Genomic DNA, 23,556 nt, shown 5'->3' with positions numbered 1-23,556 from the left:
ATTAGCTCAAAAGTTCATGCGGTTAGGAAGCGTCCCTCCCCCGCCCGCTTCACTTTCCGTTTTTCAACATGGGGTAGGGAGCTTTCTTTTTCTCTTTAACCGTCATTTCGCTCAGTCAGACTCACGTTCATATCTGGTCTTCCGACCCTGCTTTACTTCATTTCATCCGCTCGATCTCCTATGCCTGCCCCGGTCAGCGTCACTAGGTCCCATTTAGGCACTGCGCAGGAAGGACCATTGGGACAGAGAAGCGCCTCAATTCACCCACAACGCGTAGGCGAAGAGGCGACTCCTCATAAGTCCCCTGGCTAAGAGCCTTCCGCCAGGCTCCCTGGGGGGGTAACGGGCCAGCGCTCCCCCTCCTTCCCGCTGTGCACAGACCTCATCCCCGGGAGGTCTGGGAGATGCGTCTGTCTAGCATGCCGCCATCAACCTGAAGTCAACACTCTTATTTATGATGGAAGAAAAATATATTATAAGAGTTTATTTCCATTTTGGGAATGGGGGAAGTTAGCCAAACAATTATCCTGGTTTATTCTGTTGATTATGTATGCAATGCCCTTTTTCAATAAATGGTTGCTAAAAGTTTGCTCACAAGTTATATTAGGAAACAAGGAGTAACTTATTATGCTTTCATCCACTGCATTCCTGACCATTTATAACAAAATTTTAATCTTTAGCACTTTACAGTTTTGCATCATTAACAACCATTTAGTTATCAGAAGAACACATGAGCATTTGAAATAAACAGATACATACTGAAATACGTCATGGGAATCCACATACAGCATAAGCATTTGCTCAAAAGTACAAAAGTACAAAAAGATTTTTGTGCAGATAATTTTCTGTATTTCTCAGCCACAAAGAACTCAACTTGCAATAAGAGAAGCTAAAAACAGCCTTGACATTACACGTTGCTTGGTAATATTCTAGTAATAAATTACATACTCGGATGTTGACTAGAGTTCTCAAGCAAAAGACTAAATACTTGTATGTAATTTCATACTACTAAACTGGATGTATACCTAAAAGGCAAAAGTAAGTCAATCTGGCCTGGTACACTGGACTGGTAAGAAAATGGCCAAGCCCTGGTTCATACTAACCTTCGAAATTGGCCCGTGATCTGCTGCAGCCCAGTGGCTGCTCCCAAATGTAGGGCTGGCTGAAGGAGCTGCTCTGTCAGCTGAGTGGCATGCCTGGGCCAACAAGGTGCAGTTGGATGGGGCCAGTACATGCCTCACTCCTCACACTGCTCAGCTGCCCATGCTGAGAGTTTTCTCAATCTAGCTTGCAACTGAGGAGAGTCCCATGGCACCCTCAGCCATCAGCTGAGTAGCCCTTGCTCTAAATTGTCCAGCCAAAACTGGTCACAGGCAATGCTCCCTCTAAGCTGTGGAGTCTTGTGAGCAAAAATTCTTCTTAATGAGCTACTGGCACTGACGTTGTGAGCAAGCAATTTGGCTGCTGCATAAATTAGTTTGCTCTGGTGCCATCCTTCCTGAGTGAAGACAAAAATGTGTGAGCTGGAGGCTACAAAACTGTGAGCTAGCTCACGCTAACTCAGCTTAGAGGGAACAATGGTCACAGGTCGTGAATTTCCTGAACATCTATGCTTTATTGCTTGATCAACATATACCACACATCACCTCAATAGCCATTTGCAATCCTTTGTGTCCTTGAATAAATATCGTGAAATGTTTTAGCTACCAGAGTCAATATGGAAGCCCACTTCATATATATATTTTAAAACACAGATATTTCCATTTTAATACCTGCATAAAATCCTAGTTTCTGAAAACATCAATCAACCAAAAGAGACATTTTAAATGCCTCAGTAGCTTTTTAGTAGAACCTGAGAATTGCTCTGTGACTTACAAACATTAATGCCTCACCTATCCCATTTAAAAGGTGATGGCAGTGCACCCAACCAACACAATCAGCTTGTTGAACGCTACCAGTGGAAGGGGGAGGCTTTATTTCACACAGTTTCTCTTCCTCACTGCAGTCCCCCAACCCAATGGCTCTTCCTCTATGAAGGTTGTCCCATGACTCCAGACATCATCTTTCTAGGTGTTTAAAATGGAAAGGGGGACATTCAGAAAACAAGCATCTGCCAGTTCTGCCTGCAGGAGGCTTGTTAGCTACAGCTCCACCAGAGAAAGGCTCTATACTTTACTGAGCTAACAGGTAGGATACTGTCCATCATGTTTAAACATACAGAAAGTCTTTTCCACACATCCCATGTTAGATCTGTGCTAAATATCACAAAACAATCTATAGGAAATTCAGTCCCTCCTTAAGGGCCTGTGGATCAGTGGTAAAACATCTGTTTAGCATGCAGAAGGTCCCAGGTTTAATCCCTGGCATCTCCCGTCAAAGGATCTGGCAGTAGGTTATTTATTTACTAGTAATCAGGCCCGTTGTGAAAATAAATGTAACGAGCTCTAGAAAGAGGGTCTGGAGACTCCACGGAGAGAAAGAGAGGAGGAGGGAGGGAGGGATGGACGGACGGGCGGGCAGGAAAGAAGGACGACAGACACAAGCAAGCAAGGCAGACTCAGAAGAGCTCGAAAGTGAAATCTGCAAACAGGGGGGAAGGGGGGGAAGAGAGAGAGAATCGGAGGTAAGGAGACAGAAAGAAATCAGGCAGCTGGACCGAGAGAGAGAAGAGCTGAAAAGGGGAGATCTGCAGAAGACACTGCAGGGGGAAAGGCCCCAATTGCAGCGTACTTACCTGGAAGTTTTATTGCACTCAGTCAGACTTCCAGGTAAGTGTGCTGATGACAGGGGGCTGGAGGTAGGAGGAAGAGAGCGATGGACGGGCAGATGGGACAGGCTGGGCAAGCCAGAGGCAGAGAGCAGAGCAAGGGATGGAGAGGAGAGAGTGCGATCAAAAGAGAGGTGAGGCGGAAAGGGGAAGTGTTGGGGGGCATTAAGAAAGCAGAGGGCGGAGGGATCCTTCAGGTGCTTCACGGCAAGGCGTCGCCCTGTCCATCTCGGCAGAGAGTGACGGAGCCTCCAGAAGAGATTTGGGGGATGAGTGAGAGGAAAGAGGCAGGAAGAGAAGTGAGAGATGGAGCCTCAAAGGGGAGGTCGGTGAAGGGAAGTGCTCCCCCAAGAGGGTGAGGGAAAGGCGGCACAAAGAAGCCTGCCTGTATCCTCTCCCCCTCTCCTGGCAGCTTCGGTCAAACACCATGCCAAGCTGCCGCAGGACGGGAGCCCCGGCGAGGTGAGCGATGTCATGGGTGGGAGGCCAGGCCTCATCCTGGGTGGGATATTGGGCCTGTGGCCCCCATCTGCCGCAGGGTTCTCACCCTGGCTGCTGGGCTGACTGCGCCATGTGGGCCGCCAGCACCCGCCCCTCCCAGAGCCCTACCAGCACACTGCAAAGCAAGGGGGGGTGAGGATGGGGAGCAGACGGATGCCGGGTTAGCAAAGGGGAGGTCCGAGGCCACCTGTCCCTCGCGGAGGATCCATCCCCTTCGCTGGCTCCCCTCAGACTGAGGCCAATACGCTGGCCGCGGGCTCTGTCGGCAGGAGCGGGGCAACACAGCAAGGGAATGCATGCCAGGGATTGGCAGTCCTTCAGAGTGGCAGCTGAGGGACCCAAAGGCTGTGGGAGCGTGTACAGCATTCACACCAAAAGATATATATATGTATATATATATATATATATGGAGATATTTATTGAAAACATTTATTAACTGCCTTTCTTCCTTAACGAAGTTCAAGACAGCTTCCAATATAGATAAAACATATAAAATACATTAAAATATAAAACCAAGATTTAAAATCACAATTCAGGACAACCAATAAGCTTAACCAAATGGAGTCTTATATAAACCCATGTTCAACTGCTTCCTAAAGGTTGAAAGTGAGTGGGCTGGGCGTACGTCCCTGGGGAGATTGTTCCATAATCATGGGACTGCCACTAAAAGGCCCTCTCTTGTGTACCCACCAAATTAGCTTGTTTGGTTGATGGGACAGTCAGAAGGGCCTCTCCTTATGATCTTAATCTTATGTGAAAGATTCTGCCTGAGACCCTGCAGAGGCATTGCCTGTCTGAGTACAGAATACCAACTTTGATGGACCAAGGGTCTGATTCAGCATAAACCAGCTTCATGTGTCCTAATGGAGGTATCAGTGCTAAATTACCAGAGTGATGTCTGTCATGGCAAGGAAACTGTTCCTTGGCTAAAAATCAATACTAGAGCATCCCTGTCAACTGCTCTATGCTACTCCTATGCAATTTCAAGTTTGGAAGCAACTGAGAATTGTTTACTGAAATGCTGTAAACATACATGTTTTTAATGTTCACATATCTAGAATTCTTGCCTGAGAAAGCTGTTACGACAGTCCTTAAATCAAGGTATAAGAGCACCATCCCGACAAAGCAAAATACTTTAAAGTCCACTGGCCTAAAGAGCGCTCAGGATGGGGCAACCTGGAACTTCTGACACGAGTGAAGTACTCATACAGCAACACTAAATGCAGTGACCCCAGATCTTAAATAGAGGCTGCATCTGGAGTTCCCAGTGCAAAGCACACTGACAACATTTCATAAAACACTTAATATCAGTAGTAGCACAGGGCAAGGGAAACTGAGAGCTCACACACTCTGGTACTATAATACCCACCTTCTCCCCCATATTTGGTTTGCTTCTGCAAATTAATTTCCAGATCTTTTCAATCATGTTCACTGGTAAATAGTTATTTCAGCTTTGAGTATCATGACACATGAAATTTGTTAACAACGTAACAGAACAAACTGTCAGGTGCAGTAGCATCTCAGTCAAATAAAGAAAACCCGTTCCAGTGGCAGCCAAGTGCTTCTGCAAAGCAAAGATTTCCTTGAGGCATTAGACAACTCTCTAGAATATATAAGTCAGAGAGCAGGAGTTTTACACATCACCATAAAACAGACTTTGTCTCTCTTACAGGTACTACAAAAAGAGTGTTTACAAATAGGAATTTGGAAAGCCAACAATGTAAGTGGAAAGGAGGAAATATTTTTACACCACAGTAAAATTTGCAAGTTGTAAATGATTAAATGCAAGCCTTGCATTTTACAAAATCTAATAAGGCAGCCTACAGCTTGTTATGAACTCTTTATAATACCTTTTCCTTCAATGCAGCATATATCTCTCAGCTTTCTCTCACTCACCAACATTAAAGAGAATGGTTTATTTTTTAAAAAAAGAATTGACAACCATCTCCTCTCACAAGATACAAAATTTCACAATGACGTTGGTTTCATGCAAGTCCCATTATTTTAATATCTATATATGAGTAACAATACACAGCAATACAGCTTATTCTGGATCGGACAACTTTGCAAAAAAGTTAACAGATCTTAAAGATATGTAAACACAAATCTATTTTTTATCAACTAACCAAGAGATCAAGTACACTCTGCACCTTCTTATGCTTTAAGAAATTCATTTTAGAAAATGCTTCTGTTGCATGTCTTGAAGAAACATAAGCAATTTATACCATACAATACAAACATCACCCAGTAAAGACATACAGTATGAGGTAAAGGAACCTGTACAAAAACATGTTGCCTATGAATAAAATTCTGTTTCATGTTCCCAAATTACACTTTGTTTATTTGCCACTTTGCAGAACCAAGATCAAAATGGAATCATGAGAAACATTTGACTTAAATAATGCTAGCCCCTTATCAAAGAATAACTCAATTTCAGCTCTGTTGCTGCAGGAAAGACTTCTGCTGCTCAAACGAAACAGTCCCGGGGGGGGGGGGGGGGGGGACTTTTTAAAAATATCCACAATCACAAAATATAAAGATAAACATGTTGTATCAAGTATAGTTCTGTAATGCCAGCTTGCTGAAGCATGCATACCGAACCACTCATAAAAGGCAAACAAGGAGCATTGTCTATTATAAGCCTGACTCCACATAATGCTCAGATCACAGGAAAGTAAAAATGTACGGTAAGAGGAAAGAAGAGCTTAAATAAGGCTTGCGACTTACCCTGCAGCACGCACCATGGTCTTCTGACACCCTGACAATTCCAGTGCCCTAAGAGTTCTTGTATTGTCTGAAGAAATACTAATAGAGTCCTTGATGAGGCAAAAAGGAAACTTCCCAAACTAGAAGCCTGAGAGAGACTGAATTTAAACCCCGGCTCAAGATGCTGCTTTAGCTGTGTCTATCTTTAACTTGTAAATGATTTGGTTTCACATTCCGCTGAAGTCCTGCTGGCAGATGCATTTGCAAAGCTTACCAATCACAAGCATTCAAACACACTCCCGTGCTCTCCTCTCCCTCACCCCTTCCCTCCCTGCCCCCCTCCTTCCAAGAGCCCCACGCAGCTGTTTTTTTTAAACCTGTCTCTGCAAGGCGAAAGAAGTATGTTGGCAGAGATGGAAACTGGAGTTCTCTTGCCATGTCTGCCATTCAAACACCATCATGGTTTTGCAACCAGAAATAAACTGCTTTCCAAACTTGGCTGCCCAAGGAAAGGAATGTTCTGCAAGTGACATTCCTGAGCGCCTGCAGCAACACAGCACAGAGCTGTTCTGCTTCTAACAGCATACAGAATTTCTAATGTTCCCATCAGAGATACATGACTGAATGAAAAGAACAATATCCCCTGTACTTCATCATTGAAAGAACATTGGTAAAACAATGGCTGCGGTCACACACACTAAATAATCCATTTTCAATCCACTTTCAATGCTCTTTCCAACTGGATTTTGCCAGTTCATTGAAAATGGATTATTTAGTGTTTGTGACCACAGCCAGTTCTGTATCCTCCCACTAAGCATCCTCCAAATATTTCAGTGCAACTTAGTTTCAGGTAAGTGTGTTTAGGATTACAGACTTCAGAATGAAAAATTGCCTTGGTGAGTAAGACCAATGTCCATCAATTCAAGATTATTGTTTCCTCCATTAGAGGCCAACAAGAAGTTCATAAGCCAAACATGGCAGAAATAGTTACTCCTGTTACTTGCCTACTTTTTTTTGCCATCAAGGCACAGCTGATTTATGGCAACCCCATAGCTACCCATGCCAGGCCACTTGCCTATCAGAGACACGGTGCACCTGAATATAAAGCTTAACTGGTTAATGGAGTAAAACTGGAATAGGTTATCAGTCAAATCTGTACATTTACCTATGAATAAAATAACAGACCTGAAGAATTCTGTATTTATCTAGTTCATTTTTATACTACCCTTTCACCAAGGCGCTCCAGGGTGGTATACATCATTCTCAGGGCTTTTTTTGTAGAAAAAGCCCAGCAGGAACTCATCAGCATAATAGGCCACACCCAACAACAGAAACTCATTAGCATATCCAGCCACACCCATGACAGCACAGCTCATTAGCGTATTAGGCCGCACCCCCATGTTACCAGAAGTATAGTCATCCAGCCACACCCACCTTTTGCTTCTTATTCTGTTTACCTTGTTTGTGGTCAAAACCCAGGGCTTTTTTCGTAGCAGGAACTCATTTGCATGTTAGGCCACACCCCCAATGTAGCCAATCCTAATGAGTTTCTGCTATTGGGCATGGCCTATTATGCTAATGAGTTCCTGCTGGGCGTGGTCAACCTGGGACCCAGCCGGAACTCCGTTCCTGTGCGTTGCTGCCCAAAAATAGCCTTGATCATTCTCCCTTCCTCCATTTTGTCCTCAAAACAACCCTAACTAACTTCAGTGGGTTTAGGAGGGTGCTTTAAATTTATTCAGTATTTTCTTAGAATGTTAAAAACATGTATATCCATGTGATTCAGAAGGCAGACAAGTGCAGATACATCAAGGAAGAATGCTAGGCTGACTCTGAGGAAAGAGGCAGCCAACACTGCTTCCGGCTCTAGTATTAGTTAATGTCAGAGTCTATGTATTTCAAACCCAGAAACAATATGAAATGGGGTCATAAGTGAACATTATTCTGGGAGGTTTCACAAGGCTGCCAGATCAAAACAACAAGAAGATAACAAAGTAGGAAAAAGAACTTACCTTCTGGATGTTGATCCACTGCCATATCAAGTTCTGGCAAGGAATCCAATATTGAATGTTAGAGCACTTCTATCTGCCTGCTTCAAGATCCATATCAAGGGGGGCAAAATGACTACAGAAGGAGACCATGGTCCCGGTCACACAAACAGGATGATCCACTGCCGAAGGGAGGCAAATTAGAGCCGGAGCAAAAAGAACCGCGGGAGCGCGATCCGATGTGCCCCCGCGGCTCCGTGCTCCGGCAGCCGATCACATTGTACAGCAAACCGGCAGTACCGTGGTTGTGCGCATGCGTGGGACTGGGAACGGCGCTGGCTGCGACGGGCTACCAGCGCTTCCCTGACCAGATGCCTGGAGTTGCTGCGCATCATCCGGAAGGTAGTGCTCTGTTGCTAGTACCTTTTAAATGCGTGTTTTTGGGCTGAAGGGACGGATCGGGAACAGGTGAGTGACGCTTCCCAGATGTTGCGGTGTGTTCGTGCCTGCTTGATGTGCCCCCAGTCTGTCCCTCTTGCGGGGCAAATCCTCCCATGTGACCGGGGCCCATGTTACCTGATTACCAGATTATCTAGGAACATCTTTTTACTATATTATCTGCCAACAGTTTTATATTACTACATTTACTACAATGCATAGGGTGTGCCCCCGCCTACCACGAATAGGCGGGGGACACATGCTTTCCCGCCGGAACATTCCTGCCTGTAACACACCCACAACACACTATGCTGTCGCCCAGATATGACGTAGGCACATAGCCGGGTGGCACTCTAACAATGGGGCTGAAAACTTGATGGTACCATTGAGTTTTCAGCCCCATTGTTAGAGTGCCACCCGGCTATGTGCCTACGTCATATCTGGGCGACAGCATAGTGCAGCATGTGTGTTTTCCCTGTGGGAATGTTCCCGCCAAGAACTATGTGTCCCCCGCCAATTCGCGGTAAGTACTTGGTAGCCTTAATAATGCACCACATATTTGAACATTTGTAATAGGTAACAGTTGCCACAGAGTGATGTCAACTTCTGTGATCATCCAAGATGTTCAAAGGAACAGCAAATGTAATCTAGGAAGCAACTATGAGAGTCTAAACTTCTACCCGTTTGCACACATGTACCTTGGTAAAAGCACAGAATAATGGAAATTCTTGGTTCATGACAGCATTTGAGGTAAAGGATTTAGAAAACTGAACTCCTCACACATTACCAAAAAAAGCTATAACCCAAGACTATGCATATTTACACATGGAACTTCCACCAAAGTTCATATAACTAGAACCTCTAAAACTGATTCCCCAAAACATCACACACTTCTAAGCCTAACCTTTTTCCTAGGCTTATAGCTCACTAAGTACACTTGAAACCCTGAGGAACTTACTTCTAACTAAACATTAAACTGGAAATATAATACCCCACTAACAATAGCTGTGAGACTAGGACAACCCTTTAATTTATTTGTAATAATTACTCATTTAGTAGTTCTACGTTTATAAAGAACAGATGCATGTTCAAATATGGATTTTCTTTACATATATTTCAATAAGAGAGGAAGGAATGAGTACCAAGATTAATTATTGAACACTTTCAGCTGAAGCCTGGAAAAATATTAATTTACAGTCATGTCAGTTTATACAGAAGGATAACATGGCAAAACATTTGTATTTAACAGAGGGTTAAGCCTTGCCAGATTTACAAAATAAAGTCTTTGTTAACAGTAGTTGTTAACAGCATTTGTAACTGAACCAGTGCTACTCATAGGTCAGCTACAAATGCATGCAGAAATAAACTGTGTGCAGACAAGGGTAATAGCACTTGTTGTCTGCAAAAGTCCTTTCTGTTCACTTGAATGGAAAAGGCCTTGAAACAGTTTGAACACCAGAGTCGTGGGACTAACTGCCTGGCTACTATAAAGTCAAACGTACACACAATACTTCTTGCTAACAAGGCAAACAGCTCAATATTTTTCAACTGAATCCATAATGGAGAGGGCCCACACTTTATAAGTCACTAATAAATGTCACCAATTTGTTGCTAATTCTGTTTCTTCACAGAGTCCTCCTTGTTATTCAACACTCTCCAGCTCCTTTGGCAAAAGCTGTTTTCATCTAACAAGGCCTGAAGAGGAACTATCTAACAATTCAGAAGATTTGTGTATTAGGAAGGAAGGATGCACTTCTTTTCTGAGCTAATAACTATCCTCTCCAATGTCACTTCTTATTCTTGCAAATGTGTAAACCTTGCTCTTCTCCATAAGCAGCTGTGTGAGATAAGGTTCGATAAAAACAAGTCTCTCTATTGCTGTTTCCACTGGAAATCTCACACATAGTGAACTCGTAATTTACAGACTGCCACAGTTTATTTGTGTTCCATTTCCTGGAAGGATTAGCAGTGATAGCCAGTTACATGGTTGCAAACCCTTCCATTCCCCTATTTTCCTTTGTTCGTTATCCTCATGGGCTCCTTTACAAGGACCTATCTATTTTTAATGCCTGTACAGCACCTAGTGTCATATTAGGAGAGAGAGTAATAATACTGTCAGAACAGCCAAAGAAGCTGCCTTCAGCCATTATGGCATTCAGCTTGAACTCAAACATGGGATTTTCCTTACAAATTAGAAGACAAACAAATCTCCACCATTACAAATAAAATACTTCTGCTTGGATTATTCTGGAACAATAGAGTTGCCAACCTCCAAGTGCTCTTACAAGTGGTCTCCAGGCAACAGAGATCAGTTCACCTGGAGAACATGGCCTCTTTGGAGGGCGGACTCTGTGGCATTGTACTCTGCTGAGGTCCCTCCCATCTCCAAACTCTGCCCTTCTCAGGCTCCACCCCCAAAATCTCCAAGTATTTCCTAACCAGCAGCTGACGACCCTATGGAACAAGTCTTTTTAAAGACATACAGGAGCCTATCCACTCATTTGGTGCAGTGTATGTAGCTTACTTTTCAACCCAACATTGTGCAGCTCAGGAAATACAATTACCCCATCAGTCATAACCTAATGCAGCCCTTAAGACCAGTAACACTGTAAACTGGACAAAAAACATCAAAGCCTAGAAAATGGTGGAATTGCCTGGGTGGGAGAATCACTTGGAATCATAAGCAAATCAAATAGAGCTCTTTTAGGGTTGCCATGTCCTACCTTTCTGCTGGTGGGGGGATGAACAGGCCTTTCCTGGAGCTTCTGCTGAATGCACAAAGCATGTGGCATGCAATGACATCACCCAGAAGTGACACCATTGCACCACCAATGCTCTAGTTTTGGGGCAAAACTCTATGGTCTGATTTTACCAGAGTTTTGCCCCAAAACTAAAGCATGGCAGTATGATGACATAACTTCTGAGTGACGTCATCATGCCACATTTCAGGGCATTTGCAGGCAGGGAGGAGCCCACAAAATCAGGGGAACCTTCACCTGGACCAGGCTGGCAACCCTAAACTCCTTGGTGAAAGAGTGGAGGGTAAATACAAAATACAAAGAGCTATATCACAGAGACCCATTCTTATTTAAAAAAAAGAATGCCAAGGGCTTGGAATTTTTTAATAAACATTTTAAATCACTTTCTAAAAGTTGCACAGAAAAAGTTCTGCAGGCCTCCCTATAGAAAAAAAGATGTACTCATGAACTAGTAAAGAAGATGGCATAATCTGTATGGCAGAAGCAGACCCAAGGAATCCAAACTAACAGGTAGTTCTCAGGGCTGAACTAATGCTACATGGGAGATCAGTAATTCGATCTCTTTATGTATTTTTAATATCAAAGAGGCCAAGATGGAGACTCAGTGAGTCTGCAGTAATTGTGGGGTTGGGAATTTAACTTCCTCCCTCCATGCAGTTACTCTAATAGATCCCCCAGCTGCTTTTAATCCCAATAAGGAAAAAAAGAGAGGTACAATGATAGGTGCCTGCCTTTTTCCTGTATCAGGGCTAACAGTAGAACAAGGAGGGGATTTCTATGTCAAAAGCAGCATGAGGTAAGAGTTAAACACCCCTCTCATTATACTGAAGTTACAATCCACACTACAATGCTTTACTCCACACAGGATTAACAAATACATCAGGAGATTCAGTTACAGATCTCCCACATAATCAACCTGTCCCTGGGTTTGGGGGTCTTTCCAGTGGGACTGAAAGAGGCAGTGGTTGTCCCGCTCTTAAAAAGACTGACCTTAGATTCTATGAATCTGGTCAATTACCACCCAGTCTCGAATCTTTAGTTTCTGGGTAAGGTAATTGAGAGAGTTTGAGTTCTACTTTGAAGCTCTAACTACTGCACCACAGTGGCTTTCATAGTAGGGTTGCCAAGTGAGAATTGAGCTGCAGCGAGGGACTCCCTGGAAGTGACACGGGCACGGCGGGCACGCTGGGGCGGGGGCACAACCATCCGAGGGGAAACCATAGAGTTTTCCCTCAGATGACTGTGGCCCCACCCCCAGCGTGCCCGGCGTGCCCGCGTCACTTCTGGGTGACGTGCATGTCGGGGTGGAGTTTCCCCCGGGGCCCGATCCGGCGGCGGTGGGGAACGGGCCTCTGGGGCGGGGGTTTCCCTGCCCCCCGGGAGGACTTGGCAAGCCTATTTCATAGGGTGGCTGCTGTTGAACAGTAGCAAGCAGCTAGGCCTAGTTGAGTCATGCAAGTCAGGTGGTATCAAGTCACCCAAAGGGTGCTGCCAGGCCTAGGGTTGCCAACCTCCAGGACTGAACTCTAGACAGCAGAGATCTGTCTCCCTGGAGAAAATGGCTGCTTTGAAGGCTAGACTCTGTGGCATTATATACAGCTGAGGCCTCTCCCTTCTCCAAACTCAGCCCTCCTTAGACTCCTGCCTCCTTCCCCTGCCTTTTACTGAAAGAACCAGTTAGAAAGAACCCCTCCAGAAAGTTTTAAGAGGACAATGGAGCCTGCAGCAAAAGAGGTAGGGGTGAGCTCAGATTATTTAATCATTTATACAGTAGGAAGAATCCTCCCCAATCCCAGCTCCAGTTCTGCTTTTTGCTTCCTCCCTTGTCTCTCTCCCCCCGCCCCGCTATCAGCCAACCTATATCTCACTGTCAATGCAGCAGGGCCTGGAGTAGATGCCTGAAGTGGTCATTTCAAAAGGTACGGGGAGGATTCAACCTTCTCCAATTCTTTTTTTTTTTAAACTTTTTGGATTTTTCTGCAGACTCATGGAGTCCCCTGAGTGTAGAAAAACCTGTTGGTGGAGAGTGGGCCCTCTGTTTGCGGAAATAAGTATCTGCATGCAGAGGGGACTGTTGAGAATTAGATATATAGATTTTCCTCCTCTAACCTACATCTGTCCATGATAGATCAAACCCAGTGCCTGATTACTAGAGGACTACTTTAGCAGAGGTTGCCAACTCCAGATTGGGAAATTCCTGGAGATTTGGGGGTGCAGCACAGGGAGGCAAGGGTTTGGGGTGAGGGACCTCAGCAGAATGTAATGCCATAGATCCCAGCCTCCAAATCAGACATTTTCTCCAGAGAAAATTATCTCTGTAGTCTGGAGATCAGCTATAATTCAGAGAGATCTCCAGGCCCTGTCTGGAGGTTGCCCATCCTACCTTCTGCTCCTCTGTGCTCCTAAACTAGCAATAACATCAGCAAATGGTTTCTCCCATTAAGTATGTTTCACTTTTCTGTCTCCATCTGATAGATAAACCTTCAGAAGATAGATGAAGCTCTTCAGAATGAAGAGGCACGACTTTCTGAATAACAGAGCTCCTAATTTGCCTAATAAAATTGTGTTTAGCCTAATTCATGAGAATGATTCAAGAAAGTGTAGCACAGCGCATACAACATCAGATTATATGGCACTAATTCCTCAACAGGCTGAACACTCACATTTTCACCAAATGTTCATTTACTGGCTGTGTTCTTTTTGTCAGCTCAAGCAAAATATTTGTACAACTCATGCCTATTCATGAATGCAACAGATCTCTGCCTTAAAGCAACAAGCCAGCCTCTGGTTTCAAGCTCTCAATGACTCATTCAGAGCTGATAAGATACACTTTTTCTCACACAGGTAACTAAAAACTTGTATACTGATAATTCTGTTAAAAAAACCCAGTCTGCATGAATATATGTAAGCATCACTTATCCAGAAGGCAAAAATATATGGAACATTTCAGGTATTTGTTCTTGCGCTACAGGGTGGTTTTTTTTTTTTTTAAAAAAAGCACAAGACACAGGTCTTCTGTGCTTTTAACACTTATGTGTAGCCAGTGAAGTTTTCCCCAACATGGAAATATGGTGATGGGGACATTGCTTCTGTTGAATTTCCACCTGTCACACAAGTATTCAGGAGAGAGGTTCCATGAGGGGGACCCAAACCTGTATATCTGCACAAGGTTTTCTCGGGGGAAGTAGTACATACAGCAAATTGCCCTTCCTTCAACCACACTGTTTCATCACATTCAGAGCCCCAAGAAGTCTATACCTCCCCTGAGGGACCCTTTCCTCATGTAGCCTGCTGTGCACAGAGAGAATGGGCATCTCTTCTGGGACAATTCAATAAACTTTAATTTAGATGTGAAAGTGATGAAAGGAACCACAGGTCATTCATACTTCCATTCTTTCTTATTATGAGCACTATGCATGCATGTATAAATTAGCTGTGGAAGATGTGGTAATGTGTACACCTATGAACATTTTCTTCACCACTTGAGTAACCATAGCCTGTCCTCAAACATCTCTAATTTGGAAGCAGGGCAAAATTAGAGAACAAGAATTAGGGTTGCTAAAAAGCCTGGAGAAAAATGCCCTATCTCTTTAATAGAGATGTATTGTGTGGAAATGGGCAGCTGAAACTTTTCATGGCATGGAGGTACATAACATCACCTGGTAACATCCCATTTTACCTCTATTAAAGCGATGGACGTTTTTTCCCTGAAGGCATTTGGCAACCCTACTTGGAATCAGAATTCAACCTCATCATCCAGCATTTCCTGGATATTTTTACACCTTTAATTAAAATTCAAAATGGCATACATGTACGGTATACCAGTTCTAGTGGGAATACACCGAGTGGAATCCACATATTGGTTCCTGTGCTTTCTCTGCATTTTTGCTGTCTGAAGAGAACTGCTTCATGCCCCTTCCTCTCCTTTTAGAACCTGAGCACTATTTTCCTTCTACTAAATCCAAAAAGAGTTAAGAGAGACATTGGTCTGTCCAATACATCTACTGTGAAATGCTTTTGTATGGCCCCAGTCACATGGGCCAGATAATGCGGAGGTGAGGCGTGGCTGTTTGCCCCGGAGCAAAGTAAAGCGCGGCAGCCCGATCACACGTCCCAAGGAGTTCCTGTGGTACGCCGTTAGGTGCCAATCACATGGCTATCCTGAAGTACAGCAAAGAAGCTGTGCGGCACGATCACACCGGCAATCGCTAGGCGCCGCTTCCGTGGCAAACGGGAATTTTTTTCTCACTGACGTTTGCGCATGCACATGATCAAGCAAGCGCATCCTGTAGAGACTTAGAAAAAACCCATCCGGTTTGCAACGGGACATGGATGGGCACCGGATGCCACGGGATTCGAGTGGAAACGCGATCAGACGCCCACCCTTGCCCCGCGTTTTCAGGAAACTAGTACACTGTATGTGGTAGTTTTTTACTCCGCATCTTCGGCAGGAAGCCATGGGTTAGCCACAGATTAACTATGCTTCCCAGATGTTGCGGTGTGATCGCGCACCGAAAATCCGCCTATCATCCATGTCTTTAGAGCGGCAACTTCTCCATGTGAACGGGACCTATGTATGTTATTTCCTTATACAGGCTTTTATCTCATTAAGCAAAGTTTTATATGGATTAGATCCACCTTCTGGAATGGCGGGATTCTTTAAACAAATTCTGCCTTAAGGCATAGGCTAAATTGGAGCTCCCATAATACACCTGATTTTGAAACTGGTCTTGTCTTAGCATGCCCTTCAAGTCAGGGTTGAATAAATGAGCAATGGAGAAAACTAGATCCCCCCCCTCCGTTTTCTTGTGCTTTGTACCAAAGTTAAGGAGACCAGCTCTAGCAGCTGTTTGTTCAGAAGCTAGAGAAAGACCCATAAGAAACAGAGAACCAATCAAATTTAAAAACATGAATGTGACAGTGGATGTTTTTATATTAAATGCTGGGCCCCTTTAGGTATCATACTGGGGCTGACATGAAAGTTAACCATGCAGTCATAGAGTGATGTAGGCAATGGAACAGAAAATCCTTTCCCTTTGTTCAGAAATCTTCTCTCCCTTTCTACAACAGGCAGCTTATTAAAGATAATGATCTCATCTTAAGAGAAAAATGGATGTCATGATTAGTCGCTTTGCTCTGCCTGTCTAAAAAATGCCCCATGAAACCATCCAAGCACAGTTGCTTACAGCAATAGACTGACGTTATATAATGTAGTAGTCAGTAAATACTTCACATTCCATGGCTCACTGCAGACTTCAGAAGGAACAAAACCATGATTCACGCTGGATTAAAAAGAGAATTTAAAATTAAATGGTAAGCAAAAAATGGAAAACAATGGCTTTTAGAGGACTCTATTTGTGATCATTGTAACATGGTGCTGTTAAAACTTACCACTGAATTACTGAAAGGTTAAAAATATACCTGCCACAAACTATCCCCAGCTATTGATTTGCAAAGTTTTCTATTCATTACAGAAGTTTTTGTATGTTATAAAGGAGGCAGTATACCTCCAACAATAGGCTTGTTGTCTTTTTTCTTTAATAATACCAATTTTGTAAGAACTGTGTTTTCATATTTCAAGGTTTCCAACAGACCCTATTTTCTGAGGATGCTTACATGAACCAAGATGCATGTATTATAAAACGATGTACATTTGTTTGGGTTCCCAACTCTGCACTGGAAAATTCTGGGATATTTGGGGATGCAGCACAGGGAATGGGGCTTGGGGAGGGCAGGAGCTTCAGCGGGGTATAATGCCATAGCATCCAGCCTCCAAAGCAGCCATTTTCTCCAGGGAAACTGGTTTCTGTTGTTTGGACAACAGTCATAATTCTGGGAGATCTCCAGGACATGAAAACAAACAAGAAGGAGGTAGAAAAAATTCAATCCAGAACAGACTGGGTAACCAAAAAGGTTGGGGGAACGCCTTATACATGGGAATATAAATTTCAATTGCAAAAGAGTTGAAATTATATCCAAAAAATTTAATCAAATTATAAATAGTATAACTATTAAAAGCTGCATCATACACCAATTTTGGGTTACATATATACGTACCTTCCCCAGTATAAAAAAAAATAAGTAAAATTGTGGTTGTATATATGGGGATGTCACACTCTTACAAACATCTTTCATAGAGTACATGTAAACCAAACCAAATGTGTTTAAGCTATGAGGTCGTCCTCAGTGGTTTAAGTTAGTATATTACACACCACATAATATTTACAAGTCCAATTTTACTCTAGAAGATTTTTACACTAGGGAAAGGTGCATATATATGTAACTAAAATATACAGTGTACAATGCAGAGTTTTTAATATTTATAATTTGATTAAAGTTTTTGGAATATAATTTTAGCTTTTTTGCAATTGATACATATTCCCATATATAAATCCCCCCCTCCAATCTTTTTGGTCACCTAGATCTCCAGGCCACACCTGGAGGTTAGTAACCCTAGTATTTGCATACCTAGAACTCATCACCCAGTATGCGATTTTCATGTCTTTCAAGTAACTTAGGCCTATGTGACTCAAGCAACAGCCTAACAATGTTCTAACACAATTATTCTATAAATATTTTCAAATGCCCTTACAAAAGACCATGAGGTTCCAGGAAACAAACAGAACAAAACAAAACAAAAAACCCAGAACCACAACAGTATGCTTCCTGTATGTCCCAACAGGCTGTGTCCAGGTCCAGTTTAGGCTTAGTTGAGAAACTGAAATGGTAAATACAGTCTGGCTGATAACTAGGGTTAACATCCAATGGCTGGCACTTGGTGGGAGCCAGCCAGATGCCCCAGAAAGACTACAAGCAGAGCACAGAGTCCAAAGCCTTTCCATAGTGTTGCCCTCTAGTACCTGATATACCTCTGCCTCTGAACATGGCAGCCCCGTTTAAATGGAAGCTTCTATTCACGTGCCTTAAGCCTTCTAAACCAGTAGCCATTAATACATCTTACAGCGGGTGAGTTCTGTAAATTGGGTATTGCATTGGGTAAAGAAATTCTTATTTCAGATATAATCTACTGCCCATCAACTTAATTGGGCCTCCCTGATTCTAATACTATGAGCCAGGAGGCAAATTTTCTCTCCATATTTGCTAAACCTTGCATAACTTTATAAGCCTGTATCATGCCCCTCCATTACTTGTCTTCTCCCACCCCTGAAATTTAGGTCAGAGCTATGATTAGGCCCAGGAGCACATTTGCACTATGAAACTTTGAGGAGGACACAAAAACCAACAGAAAAGGTGAGGTCTACCATTCCCCACTAAGGCTACTAGTGGCTGCCCCTATCCCTGTAATGCAGAATTCTTCCGAAACTAGTACAATTAGGGTTGTCAGCTCTGGGTGGGTAAACATCTGGAGCTTCTGCAGTGGAGCCTGGAAATGGCAGGGTTTGAGGAGAGGATGGACCTCAGCAGGATACAATAGAGATGCCAGCCTCCAGGTAGGGCCTGGGGATCTCCTAGAATTACAGCTTATCTTCAGACTACAGAGATCAGTTCCCCCTGGAGAAAATGGATGCTTTGAAGGTTGGTCCCTATGGCACTGTATCCCACTGAGGTCTCTATCCTTTCCAGGGGGGGCGAGGAAACCCCCGCACCAGAGGCCCGTTCCCCGCCGGCGGCGGATCGGGCCCCAGGGGGAACCCCACCCCCACATGCACACCACCAGGAAGTGACGTGATGACACCGGGCACGCTGGGGGCGGGGCCACGGTCATTTGAGGGAAAACTCTATGGTTTTCCCTCGGATGGTCATGGCCCCGCCCCCAGCGTGCCCGGCATCGTCACATCACTTCCGGGTGACGTGCGTGTGGTGTGCGTGCGCACACTCCAGCCACCAACCGGGAGTCCCCCGCTGCAGCCCAAAAAGCACTTGGCAACCCTAGACCTGGTACCCCTAGGTACAATGCCATAGAGTCCACCCTCCAAAGCAGCCATTTTCTCCAGGGGAACTGATCTCTGTCAACCAGAGATCAACTGTAATAGCAGAAGATCTCCAGGCCTCACCTGGAGGTTGGCAACATTAAACACAAGCCTTTTTCCTGTAATTGTGTTTAATGATTTCAAATAAGTGTGCATAAAGTAATTTTTGCTTTGAAAACTTATATCTGGTTAGACCTCACCTGCATGTCAGTTCAAGTTTGTAAAAGCACTTCATTTACCTCATTTAGACAGACTGAGTGCTGGCATTTTCCTGCCCTGAAAACACCCCAAACCATCACAAGTTTCTTTTAAGGCACTTTCTTCTGTACATCTTCAGTCAACAACAAAATGAGAGATGTAATGTGCTTTTTAAACTTTAGTTTTGAGTCCTGTGTGGCTGATTTGAGACACACCGAGGCACTGTAATGTGAATCATTATTTATTTTTATTTTTACATTATTATTTATTTGAAGAACTATATTACTTACAACCAAAAAAGGGTACATAACATCCAGAAAAGGTACATAAATTGTATATATCATCATCTGATATTTAAACTAAATTATATCAATTCAACTTATATATCCCTACATTATATTTATATCTCGTTACATAAACAGTGTTCTTTTTTCATTCTTTCAAAATGATCATTAATTATGCATTGAAACATAATAATTATTAGGTTCCTAAGTTCCAGCATCTTCTATCTTCTTGTTCATCTGATAATACAGTTGATTAACTGATAAAGTATACATTGGAGCCCAGAAAACCACTGAGTCTATGGAAGCTTACAGTGTAAGCTAGGGGATAATTCCTCCCCTACCCCATGACCTGCAATATGAGAGCACATACCTGACTGCTCCTCAGGCCTCCCAGCCTCCCAAACTTTATATATATCGAGCTAATAAATATATAGCTTGCTACTATGATAAAACATTACAGGATTACATTACATCAAGCTCTATTTCACCGTCCTCTGTTTCTTCAGAGACATGAAACTTGCAACTTTTAACTGGAGTCAATGGTGAATGAGTCTTCCTTTTTGCAGCTCGAATTCCAGCTTGCTCTAATTGAGGCAAACCTAATGCAGATAACAAAGCTGATCCAGAAACAGAGTCATATGCAATATATTGAGTTTGCTGATATTCTACAAACATTTTGCCTGACCGCAACCAACGATATTTTATACCTGCTGCCTGGAGTTTAGAAATAGGTTTTAAGTCTCTTCAAATCTTAAGCACTTCTGGGGGAAGGTCTGGAAATATAAGTATTTTGCTTCCTTGAAAATCCAAGCTGCTCTGCTGACGTGCTTCCAGCAAGATTTTCCTCTTAGTCCGAAAGTCTTCCGGCTCCACCACAATATCTCTGGCTAAAAGGGCAGCCTGGGAAGAGTCTGTTGTTTTACCTACTCTGTAGGCTCGTAGTATCAGTGGTGTCACTCCCTCCTCTAGTTTTAAAGAGGCAGCCAGCCAGGACGCCATGAAAATAGAAAGGTCAGTTGTTTCTTCAGCATTTTATGAGAAACCACGAAATTTCAAATTTTTGTCTCTTATGCGAGACTCCAGCATCATTATTTTTTCTCTAGACCAACTGTCTTGAGAGGTGGTTTCAAGCTTTTTTTCCAGGGAGGCGACTTTCTTTAATGCTGCTTCTGCTTTTTGAGCTGCTTGCTTATATTGTGACTCCAATTCCTACATGCGTTGGGCTAGAGGTGATATAATATCCATCATATCTTGTCTCCCCAATGCTTCTAATAAGAAGTTTGGTGTGAGGAGAGAGTCACCAGTATTTGTATTGCCATTGTCTGAAGACGCTGAAGAGGTGCTGGCAAGTTCAGCCGATATGAAAAATTCTTTTAGCAAAGGAGCTCCCCCAGCATTCTTTTGCTTCTTTTTGCCCTTAGAAGCTTTAGGCGGCATACTTTCAGTCAGGTTTGTTTGAAAATAGTCAATTTGAGTTGATTTAAGAGTGAGAGGTCCAGGAGCAGCAGGTAATGGCTTCTGATCGAAGCCACGCCCCCGTGAATCATTATTTATGACTGTTGCTACAAAAGCCTTGCCCCAGGGCGGTGAGACTGAATGCCACATACCTTGGTGGGATGAAATTAAAGGCAGCTAGGACAGATTTATTAAAGGTGTGGTTCCACCAGAGACGGGAAAGTCTGTCTGCTGACTGGAGACCTCCATGGGGGGGTCCTCTTATCCTGTCATCTTATTTTTTTGAAATAGAGGAGATAAAGTGACAAAATTGAAGATAGATTCTGTTTCTGAGGCAAACGGTGTGGCCAAGGATTCAACAATTTATTCACCTGTTCTATAAAAACTGGCTCCAGTAGGAGAATTTGACCATGCAAAGGTACCACCTCCTGTTCATATCCCACCCTTCTTCCAAGGAGGTCAGAGCAGTGGATGGGGCAATCCTTTTCCCTCCGTCACAACTTCCCTGCAAAGTTTGTTAGAAGGAATAATTAGATGATGGTCAACAGGTGAGTTTTGTGTACCAAACAGGGATCTGAACCCAGGTCTACCATTTCCCAGTCCAAGTCCAGCTTGGACTTGGACTGAATCATAATGCCTATTTCCTTATGGAAGATACATAGGTAAAAAAATTTAAATGCACACTTTTTCAAATATGGATGTAAAATTATATATGGGATTTGAATCTCAAAAAGACAGCATTTCAACTAATGCTCAGGTTTTAATGCCAGACTCAGCATTCTTATTGATATTCTGACATAACTGAATACTTCTGTCCAGGGGTCATTTCGTAGAGAAAGAGCTGCCGGAGCTCATTAGCATAACTCATTAGCATATGCCACACCCCCTGACATCACTGGAAGTGTGTCAGAAGGCAACACCCACCACTCAGGCTCCACCCCAAAAATCTCCAGGTTATTTCCCAACTCAGAGCTGACTAAAGACACTTTAGGTTTCCTTTGCTCTTGCAGGGAAGCTATCTTACAACAAGCATGAAAATACAGATCAAGTTAGTATGCTTTTTCTTTTTCTGCAATAAATCAGGAAAACAATCAATAGATTATTTTGGCAACAACATGCCTGGGAGAGATATTAATTAAAAGGGTAATGTTTATAGCAGTCTTGAGGAGCATTGCACCTTCACACACATTAAGACTAGACAAGGTATAATCCCAAACAGACGTCACACCAGCAGCCATGTACACAATGCTGCCCATGTTTGCCATCTACCATAAGCACATCAAGGCAGGCTATAGCAAGGATAGTCCTACAGTAAGATCAGGTGAGACATGATGATCTGCCTTAGTTGGGTGTCATTAAGGATGGGGGAGGGAAACCAACAGATTTGTTCCAGGGGGCCCAACTCACTGGGAAATTCTCTTACCCAAAACCCAAACAGAGCAAGTGGGAGACTTGCATGACATCAACTACCAAAGAGTCATGATACCGGACAGCTTCCCAATAGTTCACACCTCATGCCATTTTTTTGGTCTGAATTTCTTAACACACCTTGGGTCAGCCCTGAACTAAAATCCAAATACTGGCACTAAATACCAGTGGAGCCCATTCAAGTCAATTAGCATTTCTGGCTCTCATTATCTCCAATGGGCCTTCAAGCCTCTCCCATTGTTTTCAATGGGCAACCCTGTCATTCCTTTTATACATCCCAGTTAGAGCATGAACATGTGCAGAGTGCACATTTCATGCCAGTGTTCTCTCTGGACTGCACACAGGGCAAAGGGAAATTTTAAAAGGCCTCTGATCTGCATGTGGGCCCCCCCCCCCCTGAAAGAAAAGTCTTGTTCATGCAGATGGCAGAGAGAGAGAATTAAAATTTGCAGAGAGATGGTTGAAAAGAACCTATTTTTCAGGAATTTTGAGCAAATACACAAGGACGATGCAATCATGTTGCACATCTCACAAAAGGTGCCTGCAAAGAAGGGTATACTGAGCAGCCTTTACAATATAAATTCATACAAATAAATTATAGCAAAATATATATTTTAACTAGCAAGAAGAGTTGAGAATAGATGGAATGAGTCAGCTTAGTTTCATATGCAAGACTGTGTACTGTTTTACAGAGATTTGAAACATTTATGCCACCCTTTGCCAGCCTAACCTGTCTTTCAGAGTTGTTTCCACAATACATGAGATGTTAAAATAATTTATAAAATAAAAGGAGCTTCAAAAAAGGTGATTGTTTATCAGTTCTTAGTACAAAACTCATTAAAACAAGAACAGTGTGTTCCTATATGACTCTCATTGACTATCCTTTCAGTCAATCAAACTCACTATTTTCCATTCAGACTGGCAGCAGATCTCAGGCAGAGGTCTTTCCCATCTCCTTTTAACAGTTAAATTAGAGATGGAGAAAGACAAAAAGAGAGAGATGGGGGGACAGAGAAAAAGGGACAGACAGAGAAAGACGGGGGAGAGGGGGACAGAGAGGGGGGGGAAGAAAGATAGTGAGAGAGAGAGAGAGAGAGAGAG

The 23,556-nt window shown here is 43.3% G+C and overlaps 1 protein-coding gene across 9 annotated transcripts in view; it reads right to left on the bottom strand.

The window, feature by feature from the left end:
- The window catches only part of DTNA (dystrobrevin alpha), a 281,234-nt gene extending 275,006 nt beyond the window's left edge, over positions 1–6,228 (bottom strand). For all 9 annotated transcript variants that reach the window (XM_015425451.1, XM_015425450.1, XM_015425452.1 and 6 more), the window contains exon 1: positions 5,996–6,228. Coding sequence is in view for 8 of the 9 variants with exons in the window: in XM_015425450.1 (XP_015280936.1) it covers positions 5,996–6,012 (17 nt within the window). In the remaining variant the exon portion in view is untranslated. The remainder of the gene's footprint in view (positions 1–5,995) is intronic.
- Positions 6,229–23,556: the final 17,328 nt, after the last annotated feature.

This window comes from Gekko japonicus, unplaced genomic scaffold (genome assembly GCF_001447785.1).
Source record: "Gekko japonicus isolate JY-2015 unplaced genomic scaffold, Gekko_japonicus_V1.1 scaffold337, whole genome shotgun sequence".
NCBI classification, from domain to species: Eukaryota; Metazoa; Chordata; class Lepidosauria; order Squamata; family Gekkonidae; genus Gekko; species Gekko japonicus.
The sequence above is the reverse complement of the archived record's forward strand: the minus strand, read 5'-3'. Positions and strand labels throughout refer to the sequence as shown.